Here is a 25,935-nt window from a genome sequence, read left to right as displayed (position 1 = left end):
GTTGACAGTAGAGTTTCTCCTATCCACCTCCCTTACTCCTGGCATGTCATGAGGAGGAAAGGGGTCGACTGTGACCCTTGACAGGTCCATTTTGTGATAGAAGTACATAAGAGCATAAGAGTGGCCATACTGGGTCAGACCAAAGGTCCATCCAGCCCAGTATCCCGTCTGCCGACAGTGGCCAATGCCAAGTGCCCCAGAGAAGGAGAACAGAAGACAATGATCAAGTGATTTATCTCCTACCATCCATCTCCTGCCCAAAGTGTGATATCAAATTTTGGAAGATCGACCCTGAGAGGGTTAATTTTCCAGGGTAGCGTACAGCTGTCTGTAGCTTCACAAACCCCCACCCCCCACTCCTTTAGCACCTTAAACACAACCCATTTTATTTATTAGGCCACGAGCTTTCGTGGATAAGACCCACTTCCTCAGATTGAATTTCCCATCAGATTGAATCTGAGGAACTGGGTCTTATCCAGGAAAGCTCATGACCTAATAAATAAAATGGTTAGTCTTTCAGGTGCTACAGGGCTGCTGCTTTTTTGTTACCGTGCGCTGTTTTTAAATCTCCTTTGTCACTTTGGGGAAAGGGGGGGAAGCCTGTCTCCTTCTTCTAAAATGTCTCAAACCAGAGACTCCGGGGTCAGTTTTGGGGGTGGGGGGTGCTACTGCAATTAGCAAAGGCACCACGACAGCTTGCTTTAGCTGCAAGGAGGTTCTTATTTATTGCAAACTCCCGGGGGGGTGGAAATCTCCGCCTGTATTTTTCCCCCCTTGGCAGGCAGCAGGGCCCACGCGTACAACCGAGCGAGGTTATCCGCCTTCTCGCCAGCCCGCCGGAGAGGGTCACGGTTACAGAGCGTGCGAGCGTTTGGGGAGGTGGGCGGGGCTGAGGCTCATGACGTCCTCAGAATGGGTTACATTACGTTCTAGAACTCCGCCCCACGTGCGTTCGGGGGAAGGGGGGTGGGGAGGGGAGAGGAGAGAAGGAGGAGGGAGCAGGAGATGGAGGGAGGAGAGGATGGTAGATGGGGGGGAGGGAAGGAGCTGAGCTAAGCTGATCCCACGTGTGACGGATCTGGCTGCTTCCCCGGCTCCTCTCTCCAGTAATATTCTCTGGTAGGAGAAGGAAAAAGAGGGGCGGGGGGGAGGGTGGTGGGGGTTTCTTCAGGGGCTTTCGCTGTGCGCTGCTCAGGATCACTGTGGGTTTTTGCAGACATGGAGGCAGATGGGAGCCAAGCTACCTCTGGAAGCCCGAACGACTCCCAACACGACCCTGGGTAAGTTACCTCCCCCCCCCCCCTCCAGCGTTCCCACTTGATATTATTTCCTTGGCTAGAAGAGGCGGGCGGGGGAGAGAAGAGAGAGAGCCCCCCATGGCAGAGCCATGCTGGTGCCCCTGGCCCTGAGTTGCTCACCTTGGGTGGGTTGCATTTAACTGCCCCCCTCCCTCACCTCTCTTCTCCTCCCTTCTTCCCCACCTCCTCTCTTCCCCCCAGCCCTCTCTCACGCTCTCTCTTCCTTTTAGCTTTTGTAACTTACACGTCAAAATGGCCGATCTGACATCTGTGCTTAACTCTGTTATGTTTTCTTCCAGTAAAATGTTTATTGGAGGCCTGAGCTGGCAAACCTCACCAGGTAAGGGACAGGGTGCGTGTGGGGGGCCCACCCCCACCCCGGCTGCTGTATTGCCTTTGTTATCCCAGGGCTGTTACCCTCGCCATTGGGTTCCCCCCCACCACACACATACTTCTCCTGAACAAGGTTGTAGATCTTTATTCCCCCCCCCAACAGCAAATCCTTTGTCGAGTCCTCTATTCGACCTTAAATTGTGTGCGCGCGCGCTGCCCTTTAAAAATAAATGCATCCCCCCACACACCCCCCATCCATCCCACCACAAATTTAAAAACTCCTTGAGTGATCAGATTTGCATTTGCTTTTATTTCTCTCCCCTCCCCGCCCCCCCGTCTGTCTTTCGTTCTCTCTACAGATAGCCTTAGAGACTATTTTAGCAAATTTGGAGAAATTAGAGAATGTATGGTCATGAGGGACCCCACCACAAAACGTTCCAGGTAAAACCGCCTCTTCTTTTCAATGTAATGTGTTTTAAAATCAAAGTTTTAAAGTTATTTCCATGTGTGTACATATGTGTATATATTATCTGTGCAAAAGTACCCAGGAGTAGTAATGTGTCTATGCCTTTTGAGTTGAAAATGATTTTTTAATGAACTCTTTCTCATCCCCGAAGCAAAATACTGAAGATTATTGATTCTGATGGCTTTGATTTCCACTCCTTTGCCCCATGTGATTTTAATAGTCCCTTTGATTAATTTGGGGCAGGGAGAGAGCATGCCAAATAAATACAGATGTATCTATTTTTTCTGTGTACACTTTGCCCACAGTTGTATGTTTTTTAAGTGTCTTTTGGTTTCCCCTCTCTAAGACAGTGCTGACAACATCCCAGTACTGTGTGCTCCAACACAAAACAAAGCATGAAGAGGGGGTTGAAAGGTGAAAGGGAGGTGGGATTGGAGAGACCTACACAATCTCCTCCCTCTTGAACCTGAGACTTTTTTTTTTCCCTGGGGGAGGATGCAGAAGGGGAAAGGGAGAAACTCTTATTTATTTTTGTTTTTAGTAGGCTTTTTTTTTTTTGTCTCGCTCTTATGTGCCCTTTTTCCCCCTCTTGTTCTTTGTCTCATTTCAGAGGCTTCGGTTTCGTTACGTTTGCTGATCCGTCAAGTGTAGATAAAGTATTAGCTCAGCCCCATCATGAATTAGATTCCAAGACGGTATGTTGTTTGTGTTGTTGTTTTAATGTGTCCTTTATTTCCTGCAATGTTATGACTGTGACGGGCTTATTTAAAGGGACAGTCTCCTTTTTGTTTAGTTAGCTGGAGCTGCTGTTTTGGTTGTGGTGTGTGTGTGTGTTTTTTTTTTTTTTTAACTCAGCATAAAACTGTCCCTGAGCTAGATGTTCGTTTGGATCATTTTTCAGATTTCACTTTGAATTTTGAAAAGCTGTCACTTTTTAAAAACTTTTTTTTTCTTCTTTTCCCATAACTACAAATCCAGAGCATGATCCCCCCCCCGCCCCGCCTCATAGTGCAATTAACAGCGTCACAGAGTAAGAAAGCTAACTGTTGTGGGAGTGAGTAGCCATGAATAAAAATAGGGGCCACTCTTGGCAGGAACTTTTTCTTAATTTTTTTTTTAAACCTTATGATTGGAGTTGATGATTTACCCTTGAGTGAGACACATTTCTGAAGACTTCCCAATCTTACCTCTCTGAGTAGGCATTATTAGGTTTTTTTGTCTTTTTTTTTTTTGAGGGTGTAGGGAGAAGGCTGTTGTTTCACTAGGTTAGTCTCACATTTTGGGCTGTTTGGAGGAGAGGTGCTACAGAAGCATGAATAATAGATTGAAAAGTGTTGCAAAAATGACACTGTAATAAATCCCCAGTGGATCGTGGGGGAAAATGCTCAGGAGATTCAGCCAATTTGTAACTTTTTTTTTTTGCTTTTTTTAGTATGTAGATGAAATGGTTTGCCTAGAGTGCGTTTTCAGTATTAGCTGTGGGAATGGACATTAGATGTTTATGCAGCTAGGCCTTCAGTTTAATTCTTCTGTTAGTGCCATTCCAAAAAGTAGAGTTTTTTGGAGCTTGTTACTTTGCTTCAATTATAATGCTCAGCACACTTCATAAAAAGAACGGTAGTAAAGGTCGTTATTACTTTTGGTACATGCTTGTCAGAAAGGGACAGAATTTTGTGAAAGGAAGAATCTTATTGGTTTAATTGCCTGGTGGAACATCTGCTAAGTGTGTCCAGTGTTTTTGTTGTTCATAACTGTCTTTTATGGTACATGTTTTGGATCTTAAATGTTTTCTTTCAACATGAGCACAATGGTTGGCGGGTTTATGTTTTTAATGCTGTTACGACTTATTTTGTGATGAATATGTCTAAATAAAGAACAGAAGGACTGTGAACCAGACATAAGTGCATGATAGTTTCCCTCTTTAAAATTACATTTAAAAAATAAAAAGCCCCTTTCAGAAACAGGTGGAATGTAGTGTTTTTTAATTTGTCCAACAAATTCTGCTGGACTTGTCTGAACATGTAGCTCATGCTTTCACATTCCTTAATAATTTGATTTTTAGGTTTAATCAGATATGGCAAGATAACTGATTCAGCTGAACTCTGAGATTAAACTTGCACTAGATTTGTGCTGTACAACTGTGTTTTTATATATATAAAATAATATAATAATATGAAGTTGAGATAAAAGATAAGGCAGGCAAAATGTTTTGAACTAGATGAAAGAAAACAAAACAAACAAAAGCAACAGCCTAGAAGGTTTCCCAAAATTACTATTGATAATGATGTAACTCCCCCTAGTCTTACATAGGAGTTTAGTCCCCGGAATGTATTTTAATTTGCTCTTGGGCAGAGAAATAGAGAAAAATAAACTTATGCCAGCTTTTATTGTGCTGCAGTGATTTGATTCCACTTGAACAAACAAATAAAACCCGCCCATAAAAACAACAGCATATATCAAAAAGTAAAACCAACCAAATTCTCACTCAGTCGTTTATTTGTAGACCTATGATAGTAACTGTTCTGTAGCATAACCTAGCATTTGATTCTGTTTCAACGTTCAGCACAGGAGGCAGATCAGATCGGTTGGGTATTGGCATGGAAACGGCGCTCTTGTTTACAGTTACGTTAAAAGCTTTGTTTAGGTAATAATGGCCATTCATATCAGAAATAGTATTATAGTCATTTCCTAGAGGACTTGTAGATACAGTAAGTAGAATTGTATCTAACTAACTAATTTTTTTTGGTAGAACTTTTGATTTGTTTTGCTGGTTGTTTAAATAGTTGACAGGGATGTGCAAAAGGTACGGATTTCCCATGTTGATTGTGGTGTTCCCTTAAACATCCTAATGACATTTTACCAAAAACTTTCCACTAAGAAAAATTAAGTTATTGGAACCTAACATTTTCATTGTCACGTAAAGACCCTTTTCCTTTGAGAACTGACGTTTGTGAACTGAGCATGTAAGCTTCAGAATTTGATGGCTGATGCAACTTTTTGCTCGTGCCAGACTTTATAAGAATGTCATTGTGGTGTGATTGGAGTTTTTTTTGTTTTGTTTTTTTGTAATCTGCTTTTAAAAACAAACAACTATTGCATCTAGAAATGTGCGTAGTTGTTTTTACCTTCGGGTATCTCAATGGAAAATCCACACCTGTTGTATTTCCCTGGTAGAAGAGTACCTAGTCGGTGCTGAATATATTTGTAGACAATAATCTCAGTGAAAAAGGTTAGCTTTCTAGATAAAGGAATTGACTTTTAAAATGTCTGTTGAATGATCAAGTGGCATGTACAATCACTCATTTCTCAGGCATACGTTTTAAAACATACAATACCTCTATATCCTGTGGACAAACTAATTTATAAATTGAGTACTAAATGACTGTCCCATTTACAATTTTGACATTTTTAGTTGAATAAAACTACTGGTGCAGAGAGTGGCCTTGAGGGGGTTGGTCTCTTCTCCTCATTAGCTTAACACGCCCCCCCCCCCCAACTCCTTATCCGTAAAATAATCTGAATTTAATATTCCTTTACAATAGTTTGTTTCAAAATATTCTTTAACTAATCAAGATCTAAGTTTTAATATTTTTAAAGTGATAGTGGAACCTGTTAAATGTTAGTTCTGTTATATACACACAGCTGTTCCCCTTTAAGTTGTCCCTTTTTCAAAACTTTTTATTGAGGATGTGTTTGTGAGCAAATGCTGCTGAAAGAAAAGGGGGAAATTCAACAGCACCAAGACCTAGTTTATTATTTACAACAAGCTTGTGGAATTTTTTGTTTTTGTTTTAACACCTTCAGTGGCAGGAGCAGTTGTCATTTAAAGCTATTCATTTTAAAGTTGTCTTAAAAATTTTTGTGGAACTGGGGATGTGCTTTTTTTGACCTGTGAAGTTAAACATTAAATATTGTATCTAAAAATAAGATACCAAGGAATGAAAAAAAATGTTTTTTCCTTTTTATATCTCTGGCAGTCAGGTGTCCCTTTTAAGATTACTTTAGTTAGCCCCTTCATAGAAATTCTGCATAAATCTTTTAAGAATGTTGTTTCTTCTTGTGGTGTGGGTGGTTTTTGTTTTTTTTTTTTCGGACTGTTCTTTCCAGGATTCTTCTTTTATTGCTCACCTGCATTCTTTCATGGCAACTGGAAAGCAAATCAGTCAGGAATGCAATTATAAAGAGTAATCTTTGTAATTGTTTTAACAAAGTAAATCATTTGCACCAGTGTTTATGTATTTATTTATTTTGAGAACCCCAATGGGCATGTGCTGAAAGCTGACCAGGCTTGCAGATAAAAATTGATTCAAATTGGTGTCCAAATAATCTACAGAATATACAGATAATATTTCCCATTCAGCTCTGGATGGAAAGGCTGCAGCCAAAAAAGTAGGACAGAGCATCTTGTATTGTATCTAAGTTGTAGTACAGAATACACCATAGATCACTTGCAGACGAGATCAATTCAGTTCCACTCTAAATCTGACCGTAGTCCGTTAGCTCCTGAGTTGCGCTAGGAGATCCAAAGTACTGAATTTTAAGCCTGAGAAATGAGGGATTCATAATGCAGTGGTTTGAAAAAATTAACATGTTGTTTTTCCCTTTTTCTTTTCCCTCAGATTGACCCTAAGGTTGCATTTCCCCGACGAGCACAGCCTAAGGTAAGGAGGAGGATCAATAATAGGATTTTAGGCGCACAGAGAGTCATTGTTGCCAGGCAGTTCAGGTTTCAAACGGGATTGGCAATGAAAGCTTTTAAAGCTGGAGCGCATGGCGTCTTAAGGGTATCAGCATATGGCTGTGAAACTACAGGAGAGCTGCTTTGTGCGATATTGCATGTCTCCAGTTTAACCATCTCCTTTCAGAGTCCTCGTCATTTGTGCCTGCTGGAAGGATCTTAGCTTTTTCTCATCGTAACGGGAAAGCAGTGGTGTGTTACTTACAAGTATTACAGGATTTTATTCCATAGCTTGCTACACTATTGATGAGGAGAGTGTGGTTAAAGTGTAGGCTTTTTCACTCATTTCAGGCTGAACTTTGAACTCTTCAGCTTTGCTGGAAGCGGGAAAAAATTGCAAAGATGAGGACAGAGATTTTCTTTTGTGTAACTTTTGAGATGTGTCTGGGCAGTAGTAAGTGGTGGGTAACGAGGTTTTTATTGGTATAAAGCTAGAACATTGAGTATGCTTTTGCAAGAAGGGTGAACAAAGAGCTTTAAGACTCTTATCCTACTAGTTGGATTGGAGAAGTGACCTGCTGCTTATCCTGCATACTTTGTTGTAGTGGTCAGTTTCCACATCAGGACAGCCGCTTTAGCCATGTGCAGGGATACTCTCATCTATGTGCTATCTCTGAAATATATCTGGGTACCACTGATGCTGGTGGACCAGTTTGTGGAATTGAAATGCTTCTTACTATTTAGAACTATGTTTAGTAAAAGCAGTAGATTATTTTTTTGCATTCTTGTATGCAAGTGGTTAACTTGACTTTAGGAAGTCTAATTCAGGAACAGCATGTCTGCTGTTAACTTTCCTCTCTTGCTTTGCCTCTCCACTGCAAAAAAAAAAATTAATTCAAATAGTATATAATATCAATCTATGTTAAAATCAACCTGGAGTGCCTCTGTATTCTGTTAGTGTGACCCTTTCATTAAGAAGTGGGGGGGAAGGGCAGAGAAGGCTAGGAAGCTGAAGACACAAGCAAAAAGGGAATAGTGGTTGAAATTGGCTGGGGAGAGACTGCCTAAACAAGTTAACTTAATATTTTTATTGTGCATAATCCCTCCTGAGGGTGAGCAGTTTAATAGTGCACTTTACACAGCATCTCTCTGCACTTTCTGAAAAAACTGTGTGTAATTTAACAAGTCTGGGGCTATGTCTACCCAAGAAGCCTCTGTTAACAGAAGACACTGTTGGAAGGGATTTCCTGGCAAAACTTCTGTCGACAGATTGCATCTACCCATAAAAGCAGATCGAAAGAGCAATCCCCTCTGTCAACAGAGACCAGCCAGACTGCCTGGCCCTCTCTCGATGAGCAGCTGACTGGAAGCTCTGCAAACAGGGCTGGCTGGTGAACCAGAAGCCCAGTCTGTTGACAAAAGGGCCATGGAGCGTCTACATAGCTGTTTTGTCGATGGAATGCTGTCAAGAGAGGCATTGTATCTGAATGGGGAGAGGTATAACGCTGCTGGCGGACGTACGGGTTTTGTCATCAAACTGTCAACAAAGCGCATTTTACGTGTAGACGCTCTGCGGGTTTTCCTGACAAAAGCCCAGTTTTGCTGGAAAAAGCCTCTTGGGTAGATAGATGTAGGCTAGGAGTATGGGAAAAGGAGTAATAGCAGTTTAAAACACATCTACATGCAGAAATTAAAGCCAAACCAAACCAATGTTCTTGAACCTTTCCCTGAGTGCTTTTACTTTCTTAAGAGGTAGCTAGTGCTAATTAGGGACAAAAGGGAGGGTTGGTTTATTTTTGTACAAAGCAAAAAGTTGGGTGTTTTATATAGGGTTTGATAGCTTTGGGATTATGTTGTTGGGGAAGTGGTGCGTTTCACACAGTGCGTCCTTAAAGCTGCAGAAGTCTTGAAATTAAGTTATGAAGATAGTCTAGCTTTGTAATATGTCTCCCCTTGCGCCTTTTTGTTTTTGAAAGCTGCTTTCAATTTCTAATTGTCTTCTGTTACCAAGGCTGTCTGTGCTTTCAGTATTGTTTGCAAAAGCTTGTAATGGAGATGATAAACTTTCCCATAAGACTTCCTCAAAAAACAATGACAAATGGGCATTGTGGATCTGATTGGGTTAATTTTTGATTGTCGCCAAAAATGTTTTTCCACACTCACTGTAAATGCAAAATCAGGTCATTGTTGCTAAGTGATTTTGGTTTGGTTTTGTTTGAAAGCCTTTTTTGTTCCCCCCCCCCCCCTTGGTAGTCTACACCTCTAAGATATGGGGCGGATGATAGAACGTAGGTACGCTTCCACTCTTAGCATGAAGCTACCCGGTCTGGAAAGATAAACATATTTTGCCTTGATCTAGTCCTGATTTTTATTCAGCCTTCTGTAACAATGGATTCAAATTTTTGTTTAGCAGTCTGTGATTCTTCATCTTTTTAGAACAAAGCTGAAAATTTGGAAGGAAACCTATAGTAAATTAGTTGCAATAAAGAAAAGAACTTATATTCATATTGTCATAATATTCTTTTGTATGTTTTATAAATAAAAACCTGTTTTGATCTGTGTTTTTTTTTAAATTAGCTCTTGAATTACTGACACGGAATTTATCAGTTCACTTATTCCAGTGGAGCACTTAAATGTTCAGGGTTAAAATTCAACTGTACTTCAATCTAATTAACTAGTTGATGCTTGAGTCCATAGAGATTAATGGCATTTAATGAAATGTGTCCTATCTTTGTGAGGAGTTTTCTCAGTAGTTCAGTTTCTTGTTATGTGTGGTACCTTATTAGCTCTTTTCATCAGCGGAAGTTTTCTGTTCCCTGAAGTGATTGTAGTTGAAAGATTTTGGTGGAAGCCTGAAATACCCCTGGTTCTCCATCACAAATAACATGTGGCTGTCCTTTCCTCACCCCTGCTCAGTAGGCCTTTTGACCTGCCCTGCCTGTTGGACTGTTGTTAAAGAGTGAATTTACTGTTTACTGCTAAGATGGAATATGGTAACATGAGGGTTACGTGGAATGCCTTGCCGGGCTGTGTACTTAGCTTATTTCTGCACCTCAATTATGATTGTGTCTGTACATTATTATTTTAAATTTGTCTTTCCTCCCCTTGAGATTCTCTTATTAAACATATGTTTAAGGAAAACGTACCTTCCTTTGAGCTCCCTTGCCTGTGATACAGATTCAGGATGGAGGAAGAAGTGGCAAGCTGAAACAGGTGACAAATTCTTTCCCTGTACTGTAGAATGAGTGTAGCAGATCTCAAGGCAACTGTCTCTAGTGGATTACACCATAATGTGTAATCCCATTCTTTTTGTGATGATTAGGGCAATTTGCAACCATTGTTGTAACAAATCTTGATGCTGGGCTTTAACATGTTGAGTCTCCTATTTCCAGGGCGGCCACCCAGTTCTGTAGAGGCTACCGCTATGGTGAACTAGCCACATTTATGATGAAAATATATTTATTGTTCAAGCCACGAGTCACACTCAGCTGGTCACCTAGCCACCTGTGGCTAGTGGCTAGCATGTTGGACACCACGGCTCTAGTTGATGCTGAGATGGGGGAAATACACACACAGTTTTGCAGGTGTTGCTGTTACCTGGTTTTTAAAAAAAATCAGATTAATTTTGACATCCAAAAGGAATGTTGCAATAATGGAGCATTTTGGCATTACTAACTTGAAAATCTTACAAAGAAACAGTAAGTACAGGGGAGAGCAGAGACCAAATTCTCTCATTGCCAATGTTAACAATAAGGATACAAGCAGTTCATTTATTTGTAAGAATTTGTTTGGTGCACTATTGTTTTCTCTCAACTCTTCTATCCCTTCCTTCGTGTTACTGGAATCTCCTCCTTGTTCCCTGACAGCTCTCCAGGGAGCTCTGTCCCCAAAATAAATGCAACCTGAGCGCAGCCTCTCAGTATACTGCCCTTCCCAGCTGTCACATGCAACCCCAATCCACCTGTGGCCAGCTGCACAGCCCCCACCCGCATCTCACCTCTGGTCTGCTCCATGTTGTCTATCAGGCCCTGGCCAATGCAGCCCATCTTCCCCTATCGTGCCATGAGGACTTCAGCACCGAGGTCCCCACCTCGCTTTTTAGCAGGGCCTCTCTGCTGCTCAGGCCGCCTTCAGGAGCCAGTGCTGGGGCATGCTGATTGGTGGTGGACGAAAGCCCAGCTGGGGAAGGCAAGCCCCAGCCCCGCCTCTTCCACCTGAGGCCCCGCCCCTTTAGCAACCTCCTCCTGTGGAACTGAGCCCTACCTGACCCCAACCTGATCCTTCCTGGCCACCTGGAGGGCAGCCAAGGAGCTGGTCTGCTATGCCACAGCCCCAGCTTTTCCAGGTGGCTGGGGAGCCTCGGCAGCTTTGGGAAGGCAACGCCTTACCTTGCTCATGTTACCCTCCACCTTTTGGACTTGTTCAGAGCTGAGCAGCTGCTGGGGGAGCCTGTGTGCTAGGGCGTCCATTGCCTTGCCATTACGCACGTGTAGTTGCGGCAGTGAGTCCCGGTGTTTCTAACTGCAAGGCAGAGCTGGTTCAACACCCTCTTCGTTATCCAAACACCCGATTAACTGAATAAAATTTATGCCCCCCATGCTATTTGGGTAAATGGAGTATACGCTGTGTGTGCATGCACACATGCAGATTTTGCTTCATTTTGAAATAGTGGGAGATCAGATTGATAATTGTAATATTTTATTGGCTTCTTATGTATTTTTTCAGTGTCTGGGTACTACTTTGTCTGTCTTGGAAAGTGGGCACAGCATTGCATGAAAAAGAGGCACACAAGTTTCCAGTGGCAGTTTGACATCAGCAAGGCTACTCAGGGCCGTCATGTTATGTGCCCAGGTGTTTCCAGGATCTCTTGATAATCCCTTACTATCAGGATCCAGCGCTTGTTTGCTGTGAATTGTCCTAGCAGGTGGAGCAGATTGAATCACCTGCCATTACCTATCCAAACACTCTGGAATGTAACCTGCTGACTTAAAAGACTAATGTTTTTTCCCCACTAGATGGCCTACCCAAAGGACAAGCCTACTATTGCTGCAAGCTAATGATGAGTTACTCCTTTAGTGCAAACTGTAGAGGCCCAGGCTTTTGGTGCTGAATATCCTGGGTTCTGTACATGCTATCAACCCAAAGCGGAGGTCGTTATGTCAGCAGGATTGTAGTTCAAATTCAGTAATGTCTTCCACAGAGGACCTGGATGCAACACCCAAGATGACAGCTCAGTTACAAAACTGTGAGCCGATTCTGACTGGAGAGGGTGTTTGTGTGCATCTGCATGTGCCGGGAAAGAGCGGCTCATTTCAAGCTTTTAAGAGACTATTGAGTAGAAAGGGTATAAGTAAATGGGTGCGTGCTGGTCTGTAGTTTAGGAAGAGCTGGCTGAGCTGTGGCAGAAGCCAGCAGGAAGCTGTTTAAAGAGCTGGTCGGGAGCTGGGTTGCTATAGGACAATATTTGTAAGGTATTTTCAGTTACTTTCACTGCTGGTTCAGAGTGACCTGACAGAGCTTTATTTAAACCCTGGCTGCTTGTCAGTGAGCAGATTGTCCGCTGACTTTTTTGCCTTCCTTTGAATTTCCATGTGCAAATGGGCATACAGGGTTCTTCCTTGCGGGGTAGGTAGTCTCCCATCTCCCCTTGTAAGCAGGGAGATCACTATCTGGGCATGGGCAAGGTGAGTGTGCAGTAACACCCACGCACGCCAGCCCCTCCATGCTGACTGAAAAGTGGAGCTTTGGATCATGCATTATTAAATTCTAATATATTTACCAGTTATTGCAAAATGGTCAGCAGAGAGCACGTCCTGCCAGAATAAATATACAGGCTAGATTGCCAGACCTGTCCAGGGCCGCTGGATGCCTGCTTCCCGTTAACTGCAAGGGGAATCGGGTGTCTAAGTCCCTTGGACAGCTTTGTAAATCTGAGCCAGCCTGTCCGGTTTCTCACAAAGCCTTCGCCTGGCAGTGGCGTGGTGGATGCCAAGGATTTGGTGGTGGCTCCTCTTCCGCCCTCCTGATTCCCAGGGTGATTGAAGTCAAGGGGGAAGAGGTGGAATTTCCTGTATCTTTCACAAGACTGGGCATTCACAACGCTAGCAGGGCTGGAGACTCTTCCCTGGTCACCAGTCGTGGAGGACTGGGGTCAGACTTGTTCCATGTGGCTGTTTGTAAGTGGATGAAGGGAAGTGCTATTGTGCGATGACTGCTTTTCGTTTTGTGTTGTTTTTCAAGTAATAAAACTCGTGTGCCTTTCCCAGCCATTCTCATGTAAGCTGAGTAAAGCAAAGCTGGTGCTGAGTTCAGTGATGCCGACAGCTGCTGTGGGCCCAGCTTCTTGCCCCACGAAGGGGTGGCTTAGGACAGTAGTCCTGCTCCCCTGCTGCGCATGGCATGATGGCACAGCTCCACGGTATTTCAAAGGGGCCCTGGAGGTCCACTGCTACCCCTTTGAGATGCTGGGCCTGGGGGCAACTGCCCTCTTTCTCTCCCCCTAACCATTGGCAGGCCTGCCTGAGTTCCCGCGTGACTTAGTCAGCAAATATTTGTGTAATCCACTCAGCCTGTAACCTCAGTGAATTTCCTCACTAGCGGGAGTGTACAGTTCTGACCCCCATGGTGCAGCATGGGGCTCTCTCTATTCATTGGATGGCTGGGCCGCTGACAGTGGTGGCTGAGCTTGCTACAGGCTTGCCTGGTACAGCTAGATCTTTTAGCTCAGACAGTTGAGGCTCACAACTTAAAATCTAGACGTTCCAGACAGTGCTCCTTGTAGTTTTTCTTTTTTTGCTGTGGTAGGATAAATTTTGTTCTGTGCACTGAGGCTGTGCAGCACCAATAGAAACACACACTGTGGTACTCTGCTAATCAGCTCAGTGGCACCTGAATCTCTCCTGGGCAGCGCTCAGCTAACAGGGTCAAATTCAGCTGCTGATGACCAGTGTCTCTGTAAGCTGAGCGCTTGTGTGGCTAACCAGGAGAGAATCAGGTGCCACCCAGATGATCAGAGCACCCACCGTGGGCAGCCTATATTTTTATTAGTGGTGTGCATCTGCATGTGCCTCACCACACAACAAAATTTATTCTGCACATGGATGGAAGAAATTGGAGGCAACGTTGCTGATGATCCACCCAGGGGGCAGTATCAGCCATGCTTTTCCAAGCAGAGAGAGAATAACTGAGCACTGCATATTGCACCTTTACATTAAGCAACATGATTTGAGCTGGGCATGTGGCTTTTTGGTTTTAGTTTTGAGAAATAAACATTTCTGTCTTCTCCCAAGGCAGGAGGTAGAACACTCGAGTTGTTTGTAATTCCCAGAGCCTTTGTATAACATCTCTCCATAAACAACAAGAAGTCCTGTGGAACCTTACAGCGTAACAGATATTTTGGAGCATAAGCTTTTGTGGGCAAAGACCCGCTTTGTCAGATGCATCTGACGAAGCGGGTCTTTGCCCAGGAAAGCTTATGCTCCAAAATATCTGTTAGTCTAAAAAGTGCCACAGGACTTCTTGTTGTTTTTGAAGATGCAGACTAACTTACCTACCTCTCTGGTACATGTCTTCCATGATCGCTGTCTAAGGTGGTCTTTTGCATGTGTTTAGATTGGAAGTTCATTGCAGCAGGGACTGGCTTTTAGTTACGTTTGTACAGCTCCGAGCACACTGAGGTCCATGCGTAGGACTCCTAGGTGGTGGTGATGTACTTTCTCCAAAAAATTGTAGATGACTGGACTGGGTTCCTTTAAAGCGGACTTACTTCTCTCCTGCCCTTTTCTATACCTTTCTTCCAAGGCACTCTTTTTTTTTCCCCTGCACAAACCTTTTTGGCTGCCTGGTTGTGTTGGGGGTATGGCACAGAGGGGGAAAGAGGTAAACAGATGCAGTGTGGCCCATACCCTTGCATGGTTCACTCTGTCTCCAAATTGAGTGCATCTTGTCTGCAAAGTGCTTAGCCTTTTTTTGGCTTGGGGGTAGGTCCAGTAATGACTGATCTATAACCATCAAGTTCATTTGGTCTGTCGCTGCCAGTGACAGACCAGTTAATGTAATGCATTTTTTTTTTTTTTTTTTTTTTTGGGCTGTTGACACCAGTGACTTTTCTCCCATGTGTTGTGAAATCCAAGGCATTAGGGGAATTTGGGACTTGTTTTTAGAGGACAATACTTGAAAAAGTGCAACAAGGAGTATGTGTAAGATAGCGGTGTAGGTTGAAGGGGGGGAAAAACAAGCTTTCTGCTGCATTAACATATTTCTATACACCTTTTCAGTTTGCAATATTTACTTGATTTTTTTTTTTTTGTTTTTGTTTTTTTGTTACTATATTTTACCTTTTACTGCCTTTTAAATAGGAAGGTTTTCTGGGCTGCCTAGTAAGGGGAGGGAAGGCACTTAAACAGAGTCCATCGGTATAGAACACCATGCTTCTGCCTGAATATATCTTATCTGCGGTTTCTTGTAACTACAGTTTGAACCTCTGTAATCCAGAACTCTCATCTGGCAACATCCGTAACCTGGCATGACTTTAGTTAGCCGAACGACCGCTTATCATGGGTGGGGCCAAGTTTCCCGTGGTCCCATAAAGTTTATTTCCAGCCACCAGTCCTGGCTGTCAGCGTTCTGTGCTGTGATTTAGCTGTAATTTACCCCTAAATGTCTTCTAAGAGCCCAGTCAGCAGTGAAAGTGTTGGTAATGTGCGAGACAGTATTGACCTCCTATGGTTCAGCAAATTCTCTCGTTCGGCACTGGTCAGGTCCCAAGGCTGTCAGATGAGACAGGTTCAACCTGTACCATATTGCTGTGGCCATAAATTAGCCATCCGTCCCTATTTAGGAAAGAAGTTGCATGTGTTCATGAGTCTCATTTAAATCTCTCATGCACTTGCATAAGTACGTTGCTGAATTGGGGTGGGTTTCAAGAGTTCTCTGAAACGGGTTTGTTGATCTGTAGAGCCTAAACAGGAATGAGGTTACTTGATGCCGTTGGCAGTACTTTGTGTGTAGTCAGTACTTCCTTTGTAAAGTTGCAGTCGGTTTTGCTTGCTTTCTGTGGGTCTCCTGCAGAAAGAGACCTCTATTAAAACGGGGGTTGGGAGAAGAATGTAAAATCACAAAAAGTGTCAGTCAGATGCAGGGATAGTTGTAGTATCTGATGTTCTTTTTAAAATAATTGACTGGGCTTAGATCCTGCAGACACATCCCATTGTGCTAAGCGCTGTACAAACACGACCGAAGAGACTATCCCTGCCTCTGAAAAGCTTTCAGTGTAAGTGTGAGACAAGAGACGAGAAATGGATACAGACGAAGAAGGGAGTATAAGGAACCAGTGACCCAACAGCGGCCAGCATGACAGGCATTACTTGAGTAGCTCCACTGACTTCTCTGGTACTGTACATGTGGTTGAAAGGAGACACGCATGCCTTGTTTGCAGTGATTGGTGTTTGAGATGTAAGCTGTTTGGGGCAGGGACTGTCCTCAGCCTGACTGAGATCTCTTAGAAACAGGCTGCACATCCCTGGTTGGCAACCTCAGGACCTTAGTGGTCCCAAATGAAGGATTTTGCCAGACCAGGTGAGGTTAATCTCCCTTCGGTCCCTGATCCTGCAGGCACCGCTTGGCTGCAGCGGGCTCCTTGACCTCCAGTGGGACTGCCAGGGGATGCCAGCTCCCCCGCCCCACTGTCCTTTGAAGCTGTCAGGGAGCTGGCTGGGTTTACCTTCCTGCCCCAGTCCTCTAGTCCAGGAGCATCCCATCTTCTGCCAAACCAGGGATGTTGCTGGGCCAGAGGGTGCTGGTTTTAGGAGGTACAACCTGTGCGACCATTGTATAAATTATAAATGATTTATAATTCTCAAATAGACTGCTTGCCTGTCATCAAATCAAGATACGTTATCGATATACTCTCTTCAGTCACCGAGATTTCACTGCCTCTCCAATCTCCCATCTCCTTTATTATCTGAAGCGTTGTTTCAATGTTACTTGATTGTCGAGGAAGTGTTAAGAAGGTCCTGAATCACTCCTTCCTGCTCCTTGTTGCTCGGTTTTCCGAGCTATCTGTACATGGTGATATTGCTGCAAAGGGGTAGCTTTCATTTTTGTTTAAGGCTGTGCTTTCTAAGCTAATTGCAAAGCAAGGCCCTGATCCTGCAGAGATTTGCACACAAATTTTGCTTTGCAGTCTCACATAGAATCGAGAGCATAATGTTACATGTACATCAGTGTTGGCAGGTTAGAGAGCTGTGTGTGTGTAGGCAGGGATGGGGAGGAAAGGGACAGAAAGAAGGGGTGGAATAATACAGCTAGACCTCACCTACCCTCTCCAGCCCTTAAGCCAAGACTTGCATTAATTTTCTAAAGAACTCCTGGGTACAATAGGGAAGAGGCTTCAAGCTGAGTGAAGGGGCAAAGGTCCATGAAAACCACTGTAGCAAAAACTGATGCTGAGCGACAGTAATGAGGGGAGCAGGCAGGTGGGAGGGAGAATGGTGTGTGGGGTGGCAGAGACTAATACCTAGTGAGTTAAGTACAGACCATGATTTAGAGTTGCAAATGCTTGCTTGGTTTGTTTTTCTGCACGTATAGACATCAGAGATGGGACTAACCTTGTTTCCATCCCGCGATCCAAATGCCACAGAACTTGGACAAAGTTCTGGTATGGATCCAGGCTGAGTGAGTCCAATCTTGGTGTTATTGATAGGATAGTTTGCAATTAGCAAGGGATTTGGGTTGACTGAAGTGCAAAATCTTGAATAACTCCCTCCCTTTGCCCCCTGCACTTAAAAATCCTTGCCTCCTCCAAAAGCTTTTGTCACAAAAATCATCTACGTTTTCTGTCCCCGCTGCCTGTCTTTGCTGGAGTTTGTTCCAGGAGCTGGTTTTGCATCAGGGATGAGGAGGAGACACATCAGGTGAAAAGATGCTCTGAAAATGGGATTCTGTATCCCAACGAAATGGCTTGACAGATCTTGAGCACTTTAAATATTGCAGCAAACAGCTCTTCGGTAGAGAAACTACTAGGAGCCTTTGTAAAAATTGCTGGGTGAATGTGTAGTTTTTTTCCAGACACTTCGTGAAGGGTAATTTCAAATCCTGTGTAACTGTGCAAAGAGGTTAAAAGTATCCAACTGAGGTGCGCTTTTACTCTGTGGATGCCTCATCCCAGTGCTGTGAGCTTGTCTGTTTTAAAATCTTTCATAGTAGAAAATGGGTTTTTTTATTTTCATTGTTTGCACTGGTGGAATGGGCCAATGCTGGGGAAGGTCAGCAGCAATTTTTCTGTTGTGCTGGCTAAAGGAATTGAAAGTCCTTGTGAGAACAAGCCCATCTGAGGCAGTGTGTGTGACACAGCTTGCCTTTTCAATATGTTATGATTCACTAGTCTTTCCTCCACCCTGAATCTGTGGTATGTAAGAGGAGAGCTGGTGATATCATGATCCTGCACTTACATAGCACATTGCATACAGGAAGACTGCAAAATGCTGCGGCTGAATGAAATAAATGCTTCCTTTGCCACTGAAATGCAACCACTTCTGGGCCTGGGCACAGGAGATACTATAAAGCTCCTGGCTACACCACACACACAGGGAAGACAGGAAAGGAAGGAATAAAAACCAAGTAAATCTGAAGTTGGAATTGAAAGTTGTAGACTGTGTATGTCCTACTTGAGGAGAAGCTCTTTATGGGTTCTTGGACAGCAGGGTTCCCTCTCATTTCCCCCCCACACCCATTGGTGGTTGGAATAAATGTTATGTGCGCCGAGGCATGTGCCGATGTGCGCCATCAACAGAAAGACAGGCTGTCCATTGTGAGTGGCATTGGGCGCTCTGCTAATCAGCTGCGTGGCACCCGAATCTCTCCTGGGCGGCCGCCCAAGTGCTCAGCTTACAGGGAGCCCTGGTGGACATCGGCTCTACTGTCTGCTGAGGAACACACATCTTGCATACAACGTCGTGACCCTGGGATTCTCTAGAGGGCTTAGTACTCAGTGGGGAGGAAAGGGTCACTTTAAATCTGTATTGCAGTAGCAGATGGAGGCTCCAGATGAGATCGGGCCCTTTTGAATCGTAGGGACATGTAGTAAGAGACCATTTGTCATAAATGGATGCCCGTAAAGCTAACCCAGGGAGAGTGGATTCTCTGTTGGCAAGCCACCAGGCGAGTCAAGAGGAAGAGAGAGGGATCTTTTGAACTGAAGCAGTTACTGGCTAAGGGGACCCTTTTTTGTGTGGAGGGAGCAGAGAAACAGAGATGCTTAATCCCGAGTAGGCTCAAAGAAACCAGTAAATATTTAGGCCACAGCACGATTTGGGCAACAGATATTTAAATAGAAAGGAAATGTTTAGCCAGGCTTTGATGTAGGACGTCTCAGGCAGGCTGGTGTACCCACTCTGTACATTGAAACGTCTAAACTGAATCTCAGAAATAATTCTCTGCTTTTTTTTATACCCCCTGCCCCTTTTTTTTTAAAAGTTGCTCTGTAGCACCTACCAACCAAGTATGCTTTATCACTTTGTTTGTATACTTTATCTTTTGTTTTGTTAATAAACCAGTTGTTTTTATGGCAATGGTTTGATGCCTATGTCCTAGAGAAGGGACTGTGTATATGCATTCCTAAGACTGAAAGGTCAGCTATCAGATTGCATCTTAATTTCTGTTTCTTTGTTTCCAAGCTCTCTCCTAAGGGAGGGTTAAGAGCTTGGGGTTACCCCACTGGGAGACATCCCAAGTGTGTTTTCCTACGTTTTAAAGTGCGGGGGGAAGGCTTTCTCACTTGGGTGGTGGCTCTTGCCTTCCAGGGTCAGGAAATCTGTGACCCTGGGAAGCTTTTAAGCTGAAACCTATGGAGGCAAGGTATTGTAAGATCTCCTGTGGGCCTCCCACCTTCTGCACTGAGTGCCTTGTCCCAAATGCAAAAGATAATAGGAGAAACAAGCACAGAGGCATTCGGAGTCTAAATAACTTTGAGGATCTATGCCTGAGCATCTTGCTGGGAGTGGAACTATGGTCTCTTAGAGCACAGAACTGGTGCTCATCTTCTAGGCCACTTGGCCGCCTTTTGTCTTGCATCTTTGGAATAGGCATGTGTATGGGGAGTTCTTCTGTCCATGAGTGATGGACAGGAAATAACATGAAAGAAGACTGCACGAGGCTTAAGCTGTGTCTGTCGTTACTACGGTGTGGAGGACTGGATTTACTGAAAGACTGATTTTATTTATTTTTTTAAAAACAAATGTTTATGCTTAGAGCCAGAACTGTTGCTAGTGTTGTGTTGGTCTAACTGCTGGAATCATGAGGTTGATGGTACGACTGAGTTTCCGACCAGCTGCAGCGGTAGTGAGACGTAGGTGGGGAAATTAGATAAGGGTACGGTAGAACGGATCAGTGTGAAAGGTAGTTTGTGGTATGAGTTATGGCTCATGCTTGTCACGTGGTATTTACAAGTGAGTGCAGAGCCTGGGGAGATGGGTTTGCACCAGTCAAACTGGTAGAAAAGAGAGAGGGATGTCTCCGCTATAGTGCACTGAAGTTAATCCAGTGCTATTGTCATGCAGGGTGCCTTGTCATCACTACATGCTGTAGGGGAGGGTGACTGTAGTCTGTGCTGTTTCATGCAACCAGGCGTTTCCTTTGTGTCACCTGAGATAGGGTGTGACGATGCATGGGCACTGGAGACCGGTTACATCATGTTTTGTGTGTTCTAGTTTCCCATTTGGGTATCAGAGTGGGGATTTCCTGGCAGAGTCAGTCCAAGATTCTGGTGGGTAGATGGGTGAGGGTGGTGGTGGTGGAAGGGAGTGAAAGATTTTCTTGCAATGTATTTTTGTTTTCAATTCCTGACTCAATTAGTCTCCTGAACTGTGATCCAAGTGGGAGGTTGCTACTGTAGTGCGTTGAGCCCAGAATGTTATTTACCAAGGAGGAGTTGTCGTCTTCTTGTATAACGGGTTTTTAGTTTGGCTAAATCAGCAATGCCGTTAATTCTCCACATGATGTAAAAGGCTGGCTGAAAGTCCTAGCCAAGATTCCCCATAAGTTTTGTGAATGTGGCTTTGATTTTATGAGCGCTGCAATTAATTAAATGTTATTTTAGAGGTCTGTATTTCTATTTGACAGATGTCTCCAGCAGTTACGCTGTTTCCCCTCTTAATCTTATGTGTTCTTTAAAGAAAGATTGCTTGAATGGGGGCGGGGGGGAAATCATCCAAAGGCTTTCATGCTAAAGAACCTCAGACTTTATGAGAATTTTTAATTACAGACATAAACTGTGATTATCTATCTTAAATAGTTTTATGGCCTCTCTCACTGTGGTATCACAGCACCTGATGGTGTAAAGACATGTATTTTATTTATCTGATATCACAGTGAACGATCTCTTGCAGTGTGCAGAAAGTAAAATAAAAATAATTTAGGCAAATAAGCACAAAATGCAGGCAAAGCAAAATAAATGTACCCTTGTAGAAAAAGTAGTGGGTCCTAGCCACAGCTCAAGGAATTTGAATATTGCATTTATTTATTTCTGTACAACCCTTACCATCACACGCATCTTATTCAGGATAAGCATCTTATGCAGAGATGATCAAAGGAAATTTTGCTGTTTCATAATGTTCTAAAGCATCTTTGGTAGGTGCAGTTTTTCTTCTGTTGTGGGTGTGGCTCCTTTTGTTTCCGTGAAATGTTTTCAGTTTTTCCACATGAGAGGCGGACCCAACAGCATGTTTGTCTCCCATTCTCTGGACGTGGGGCTCGCTGGAATTCTGGCAGATATATGCACACCAAGCATTCCTTGAAGTGGAACATAGACTATAGCAAGTCTTAGCTTGCATAATTTAGCCATTAGTGTGGATTAGGCAGATAAAACATGCTCCAGTGTATGGAGTGAGTTTGTTGGCTGAATGCATGAGTTCTTCCTGGTGGTTGGCAGAGCTAAAGGTCTAAAATACTCAGCACAGGTTGAACCTTTTTAATCTAGCATGCTTGTGACCTCACTGGTGCTGAAACAGAGAATTTGCCAAACCACAGGAGGTCAATAACGTCTAGCAGCATTACCAACACTTCTGCTGCTTACTGGGCTCTGAGAAGACATTTTGGGGGTAAATTACAGCCAAATAGCAGCACAAAATGCCGACAGCCAGGACTGGTGGCTGTAAACAAACTTTATGGGACAATGGGGAAACTTGGACACACCCATCAGAAGTGGACAATCAGCTAACTAAAATCATGCCAGACTACGGATGCTGCTGGGCTAGAGAGATTTATCCTGTATTAACTAAAGGCTTGAATATCTTGTCTATGCTGCAAAGTTGCATGCATGTAACTTTGTGCTTCTCTTGCAGTAGCAGAATTCCCAGTAAAAATATCGCTTATATGCATATATAAGTCTCTCACATGGCGGCCTTGGACTCTGAACACTTACCTATTTTCTCTGAAGGCTTTTAGGCCCTGTTGCCCTGGGAAAGTTTGGATGTGTAGCTCTTCACAGTTAAACTGTAGGTATAACCAAGGGCTTGGTTTTGCCTCACAACTCCAGTGTTACCACCTCTAACACAAAAGCATTTACCTTCCTTAGGGTGGTTTTTGAAAATCTCCCCCTTAACTTCACTGGCGCACATGGAGGCTAATCCCTCCCCTTTGACAAATGGGGAAAACTGGAGGCACATGTATGTTTTTTCAGGCCTGGAAGGTTAGTGCTTACCAAATACTTGGAGATTCTCACAGGACAGGTTGCCAAAATATTTCTCATTTTGGAAAAGGGTGATTCCAAACACTTAATTAAGACTTTATTTAAATTTTCTGTCTGTTAATCATGTAGCTCTGAAATTGCTCAGCAAAGTGGGTGTTCTGGGACTGTATGGTCAAAAGGGGCTGAGAAGCAGATGTGCTGGTACTGTGGTGAGCACGATGGTATATCTTTGCCTTTTTGTTGAGTATTTGTAGATAAGCTTTGCTTCGTTCTTCAAGAAGAGGTGTGAACTTTCTGTTAAAGGAGGCTTAAAATTGTGTCAGTGGGACTTGTAGAGAGCTGAAAGATCCTTTCGATTCAGTGGTGGCGCAACTCATTTGCGGATTGGTTTAGTTTCTAACACAAGCTTGTTAAAAATATTTCCTAACATATGGGGTTTTGGTCCACATTTGAATCTGCTTAAGAATGATGCTTGCAGTGTTTAGACTGCAGACTGGGAAGAAGAGGAGTAATGGGGGAGAGGCATGCCAAAAAGCAAAAACGTTTCACTTGCAAAACACGCCCAAGAGACAAGCTTCACAGATGTCCATAGAAACTGTTGCTGTAGATCAATGGTTCCCGGTCTGTAGACCACCAGTATTGCATAGGGTCCATGGAAAAAAAATAAAAGATAAATAAAAATGATCATTAAAAATAAGTTTTAAATATAGTGCAAAGTTACAATCTATTATTATTTTTTAAATTAAATATCTTCTAAGAATGTTGATTGCTGTTTGAAAAATCTGTGCTGTGGTTTCCTTTTTCATTTAATGGTGTACATAGTGGCTAGAATTGGCTTTGATGGAAGTCCACAAATGGTTGGGGGGGGGGGGTGTTTGGGGGTCCATGAATAGTTTCGGGGGCTGATGGGGGATCTGCTCTAGTGAAAAGGTTGGGAACCACTGCTTTAGAACAGGCCTACCTGATGCACCAGGCTAAATAAAATTGTCCTTTTAATAATTGAGGACAGTGAAGAATACAAAACAATACTTAGCAGTTCTTAAGCTCTTCTGGGGGGTGGGGGTGAGGGGAAGGAAGAGCAGGAGACGCATAGTGGGGCTGAAGCTGGGATGAGTACGAAAGAGGCATGTAGTTGTTCTGTTGAGCAAATGCTTCTGGTAAGTCTTCAAACCTAAGGAGATCTCTTGTCTCCTGTGTAACGTGCAGCATGTGGCTTTAGAGCAGTGGTTCCCAAACTTTTCGGCATCATGCCCCCCTTCTGATTTTTGAGAAACCCTCACGCCCTCCCACCTCTTCTTTACCACCATCCAACCCATTTTCACAAGAAATTCAATTCATAACTTAAACACAAATACTTGATGTAAAAATGTTGTTTAAAATTAAAAATGAGGACAAATAGGTGTTGTTTTTTTTTTTGGCCCCTTGTGGGTGTCTGGTGCAGCCCCAGCTGGCCAGCTGCATGTGCCAGTGGCCAGAGCTGCACGTGCCAGCCACCCTCCTCCTGCCTGATCCCTGCACTGCCAGGGCCAGCCACCTGCTCCAGCTGCCTGAGTCACTCACCCAAGCTCTATGGTGCTGGGGCCAGCTGCCCACCTGCCAGCCACCTGAGCCCCGTGCTGCCAGGGCCAGCTGCCTGAGCCACCCACTGAAGAAGCCCCATGTTGCCAGGGCCAGCTGCTTACCCACCAGCCTAAGCCACCCAAACCCCACGTTGTGGGAACCAGTTATCCACCTGCCAGCCCAAGCCCTGCACTGCCAGGACCAGCCGCCCAGCTGCCCAAGCCCCACGTTGTGGGGGCCAGCCGCCAGCCTGAGCCTGGCAATTGCTGGAGTCAGCTGCTCAAGTCCCACAAGCCATCTGGCCGCTCCCCTACCACAAAGCCAGGCACCACCAGCCCCCAGCTCTTAGCCCATCTCCATCACCTGAGCCAGGCACCCCCGTCCCTCATCTAACCCCTCCTCCTCCCCCTCTCTTCCAACCCATACTCTCTTACCTTTGCAAGAGGCAGCTAGCTCCACGTGGGTCTTTGCTGGCTGCCTGCTTTTCATAGCAGCTGTGCTGGGTCACCCACGTAAAATGGCAGGGGCTGAGAGCCGGAAGCAAAAGCTGGCTCTTTCTTTGGGTGGGGGAAATTATTGGGGGGGATGGGTTGCCTCACGCCTCCCCCTCCCACCGGAATTTCTTCACGGCCCCACCCCAGGGGGCACACCCCCCAGTTTGGGAAACCATGCTTTGGAGCACGCTAGCAATTAGACGCAGATTCTAGGGGTCGAGACTCCTAGGTTTTATTCCTAGAACGCTGGGTGCGCCACATTTCCGGTCTCTGGTGACTTCTCTGTGTGGTCACTATTGCTGCAGAGTGCAGCACCTCACAACTTTTTCATGTGTGTAGCCTCACAACACCCCTGTGAGGTAGGTGGGGTGATGGTGTCATGTCTCTCCCCACTCCAACCCCTGGCTACAGAGGCGGGAGTGAGGCATTGGGAAACCAGTGGGGCCAGCAGCCACTGTGGGTTTTGTGGCAAGGTGTGGGTGGGGGAGGGGAGACCTAGTTCTTGGCCCCAGAAGGGACGGGGCCAAGGATGGAAGGGGTGGGGGAAGGGCAGTTAGCTCTTAGCGCGGCCTGGACTGTGGCATTGGTGCCCCCTCCGCCTCCTTCAGAGCTACGTGGAGTGGTGAAGCAGCGCTGCCATGGCTCTTGGAAGGGCCCAGAGCTCCAGAACATAGGCCCCTTTGAAGCACCAGGCCCTGGGGCAGCCCCCTTGGTGCCCCTTGCTGGTGGGCCTGAGGGAGCCTGAAGGAATGTATGATGGGGAATGTTGTACAAATCCCAGGACTGTTAGGACGTGATTATACAGCATGCTGAGCTGGGGCTCTGGTTCAGGTTTGAGCCCAAACACCCACTCTGTCCACACACACTTCAGTCTGACCTGGGTCAGCAAGTGCTGGGGACTCAGGATCTGACAGGGGGAGGGGAATTGTTGGCTGGAGCCCAAAATCCCTTCGGGTTTGGTCCAAGCTGCCACTTGGCATTGTGGATGTGGCTCAAGCCACAAAGCTGAGTAGCATAATGAGGGCACATTATTATAGCATCAGCCCTGTTTCTAGTTGTAGCGTGGAGGCTTGAGTGTGGGTTTGGACCTCCCACAGGCCTAGACCTGCACACCCAGGTATGTAGTGTAGATGTATCCAGAGTGACTTGCCCAAGGTCATGCGGGAAGCAATATAGGATCTCCTGGATCCTGGTGTAGGGCAACAACTGTATGGCCATTCCTTCCTCTTTGTTCTTTCCCCCCATCTGCCTGGTGGGAGCTTTAAGTTCTGTGCTTTGGCATCCATAGCATTTTATTGGGACTCCTAATAATACAGGGTTAAGGTTCGGGGGGGTTCCTCTGGGCTTTGTTTTCGCTCAGCCAAAGCTATTCTTCAGTAGAGCTCTCCCGGAGCGTGATCTAGTTCTGCCTATTAGGAGAG

The 25,935-nt window shown here is 44.7% G+C and overlaps 1 protein-coding gene across 17 annotated transcripts in view; it reads left to right on the top strand.

The window, feature by feature from the left end:
• Nucleotides 1-1,005: 1,005 nt before the first annotated feature.
• Nucleotides 1,006-25,935, top strand: part of MSI2 (musashi RNA binding protein 2) — a 467,665-nt gene continuing 442,735 nt past the window's right edge. For all 17 annotated transcript variants that reach the window (XR_012648120.1, XR_012648119.1, XM_075013754.1 and 14 more), the window contains exons 1-6: nucleotides 1,006-1,119; nucleotides 1,217-1,280; nucleotides 1,598-1,638; nucleotides 1,991-2,072; nucleotides 2,708-2,792; nucleotides 6,717-6,758. Coding sequence is in view for 15 of the 17 variants with exons in the window: in XM_075013754.1 (XP_074869855.1) it covers nucleotides 1,219-1,280; nucleotides 1,598-1,638; nucleotides 1,991-2,072; nucleotides 2,708-2,792; nucleotides 6,717-6,758 (312 nt within the window). In the remaining 2 variants the exon portion in view is untranslated. The remainder of the gene's footprint in view (nucleotides 1,120-1,216; nucleotides 1,281-1,597; nucleotides 1,639-1,990; nucleotides 2,073-2,707; nucleotides 2,793-6,716; nucleotides 6,759-25,935) is intronic.

This window comes from Carettochelys insculpta, chromosome 19 (assembly GCF_033958435.1).
Source record: "Carettochelys insculpta isolate YL-2023 chromosome 19, ASM3395843v1, whole genome shotgun sequence".
Classification (NCBI taxonomy): Eukaryota; Metazoa; Chordata; order Testudines; family Carettochelyidae; genus Carettochelys; species Carettochelys insculpta.
Note: the sequence above shows the minus strand (reverse complement) of the source record. Positions and strands in the feature narration are given on the sequence as shown.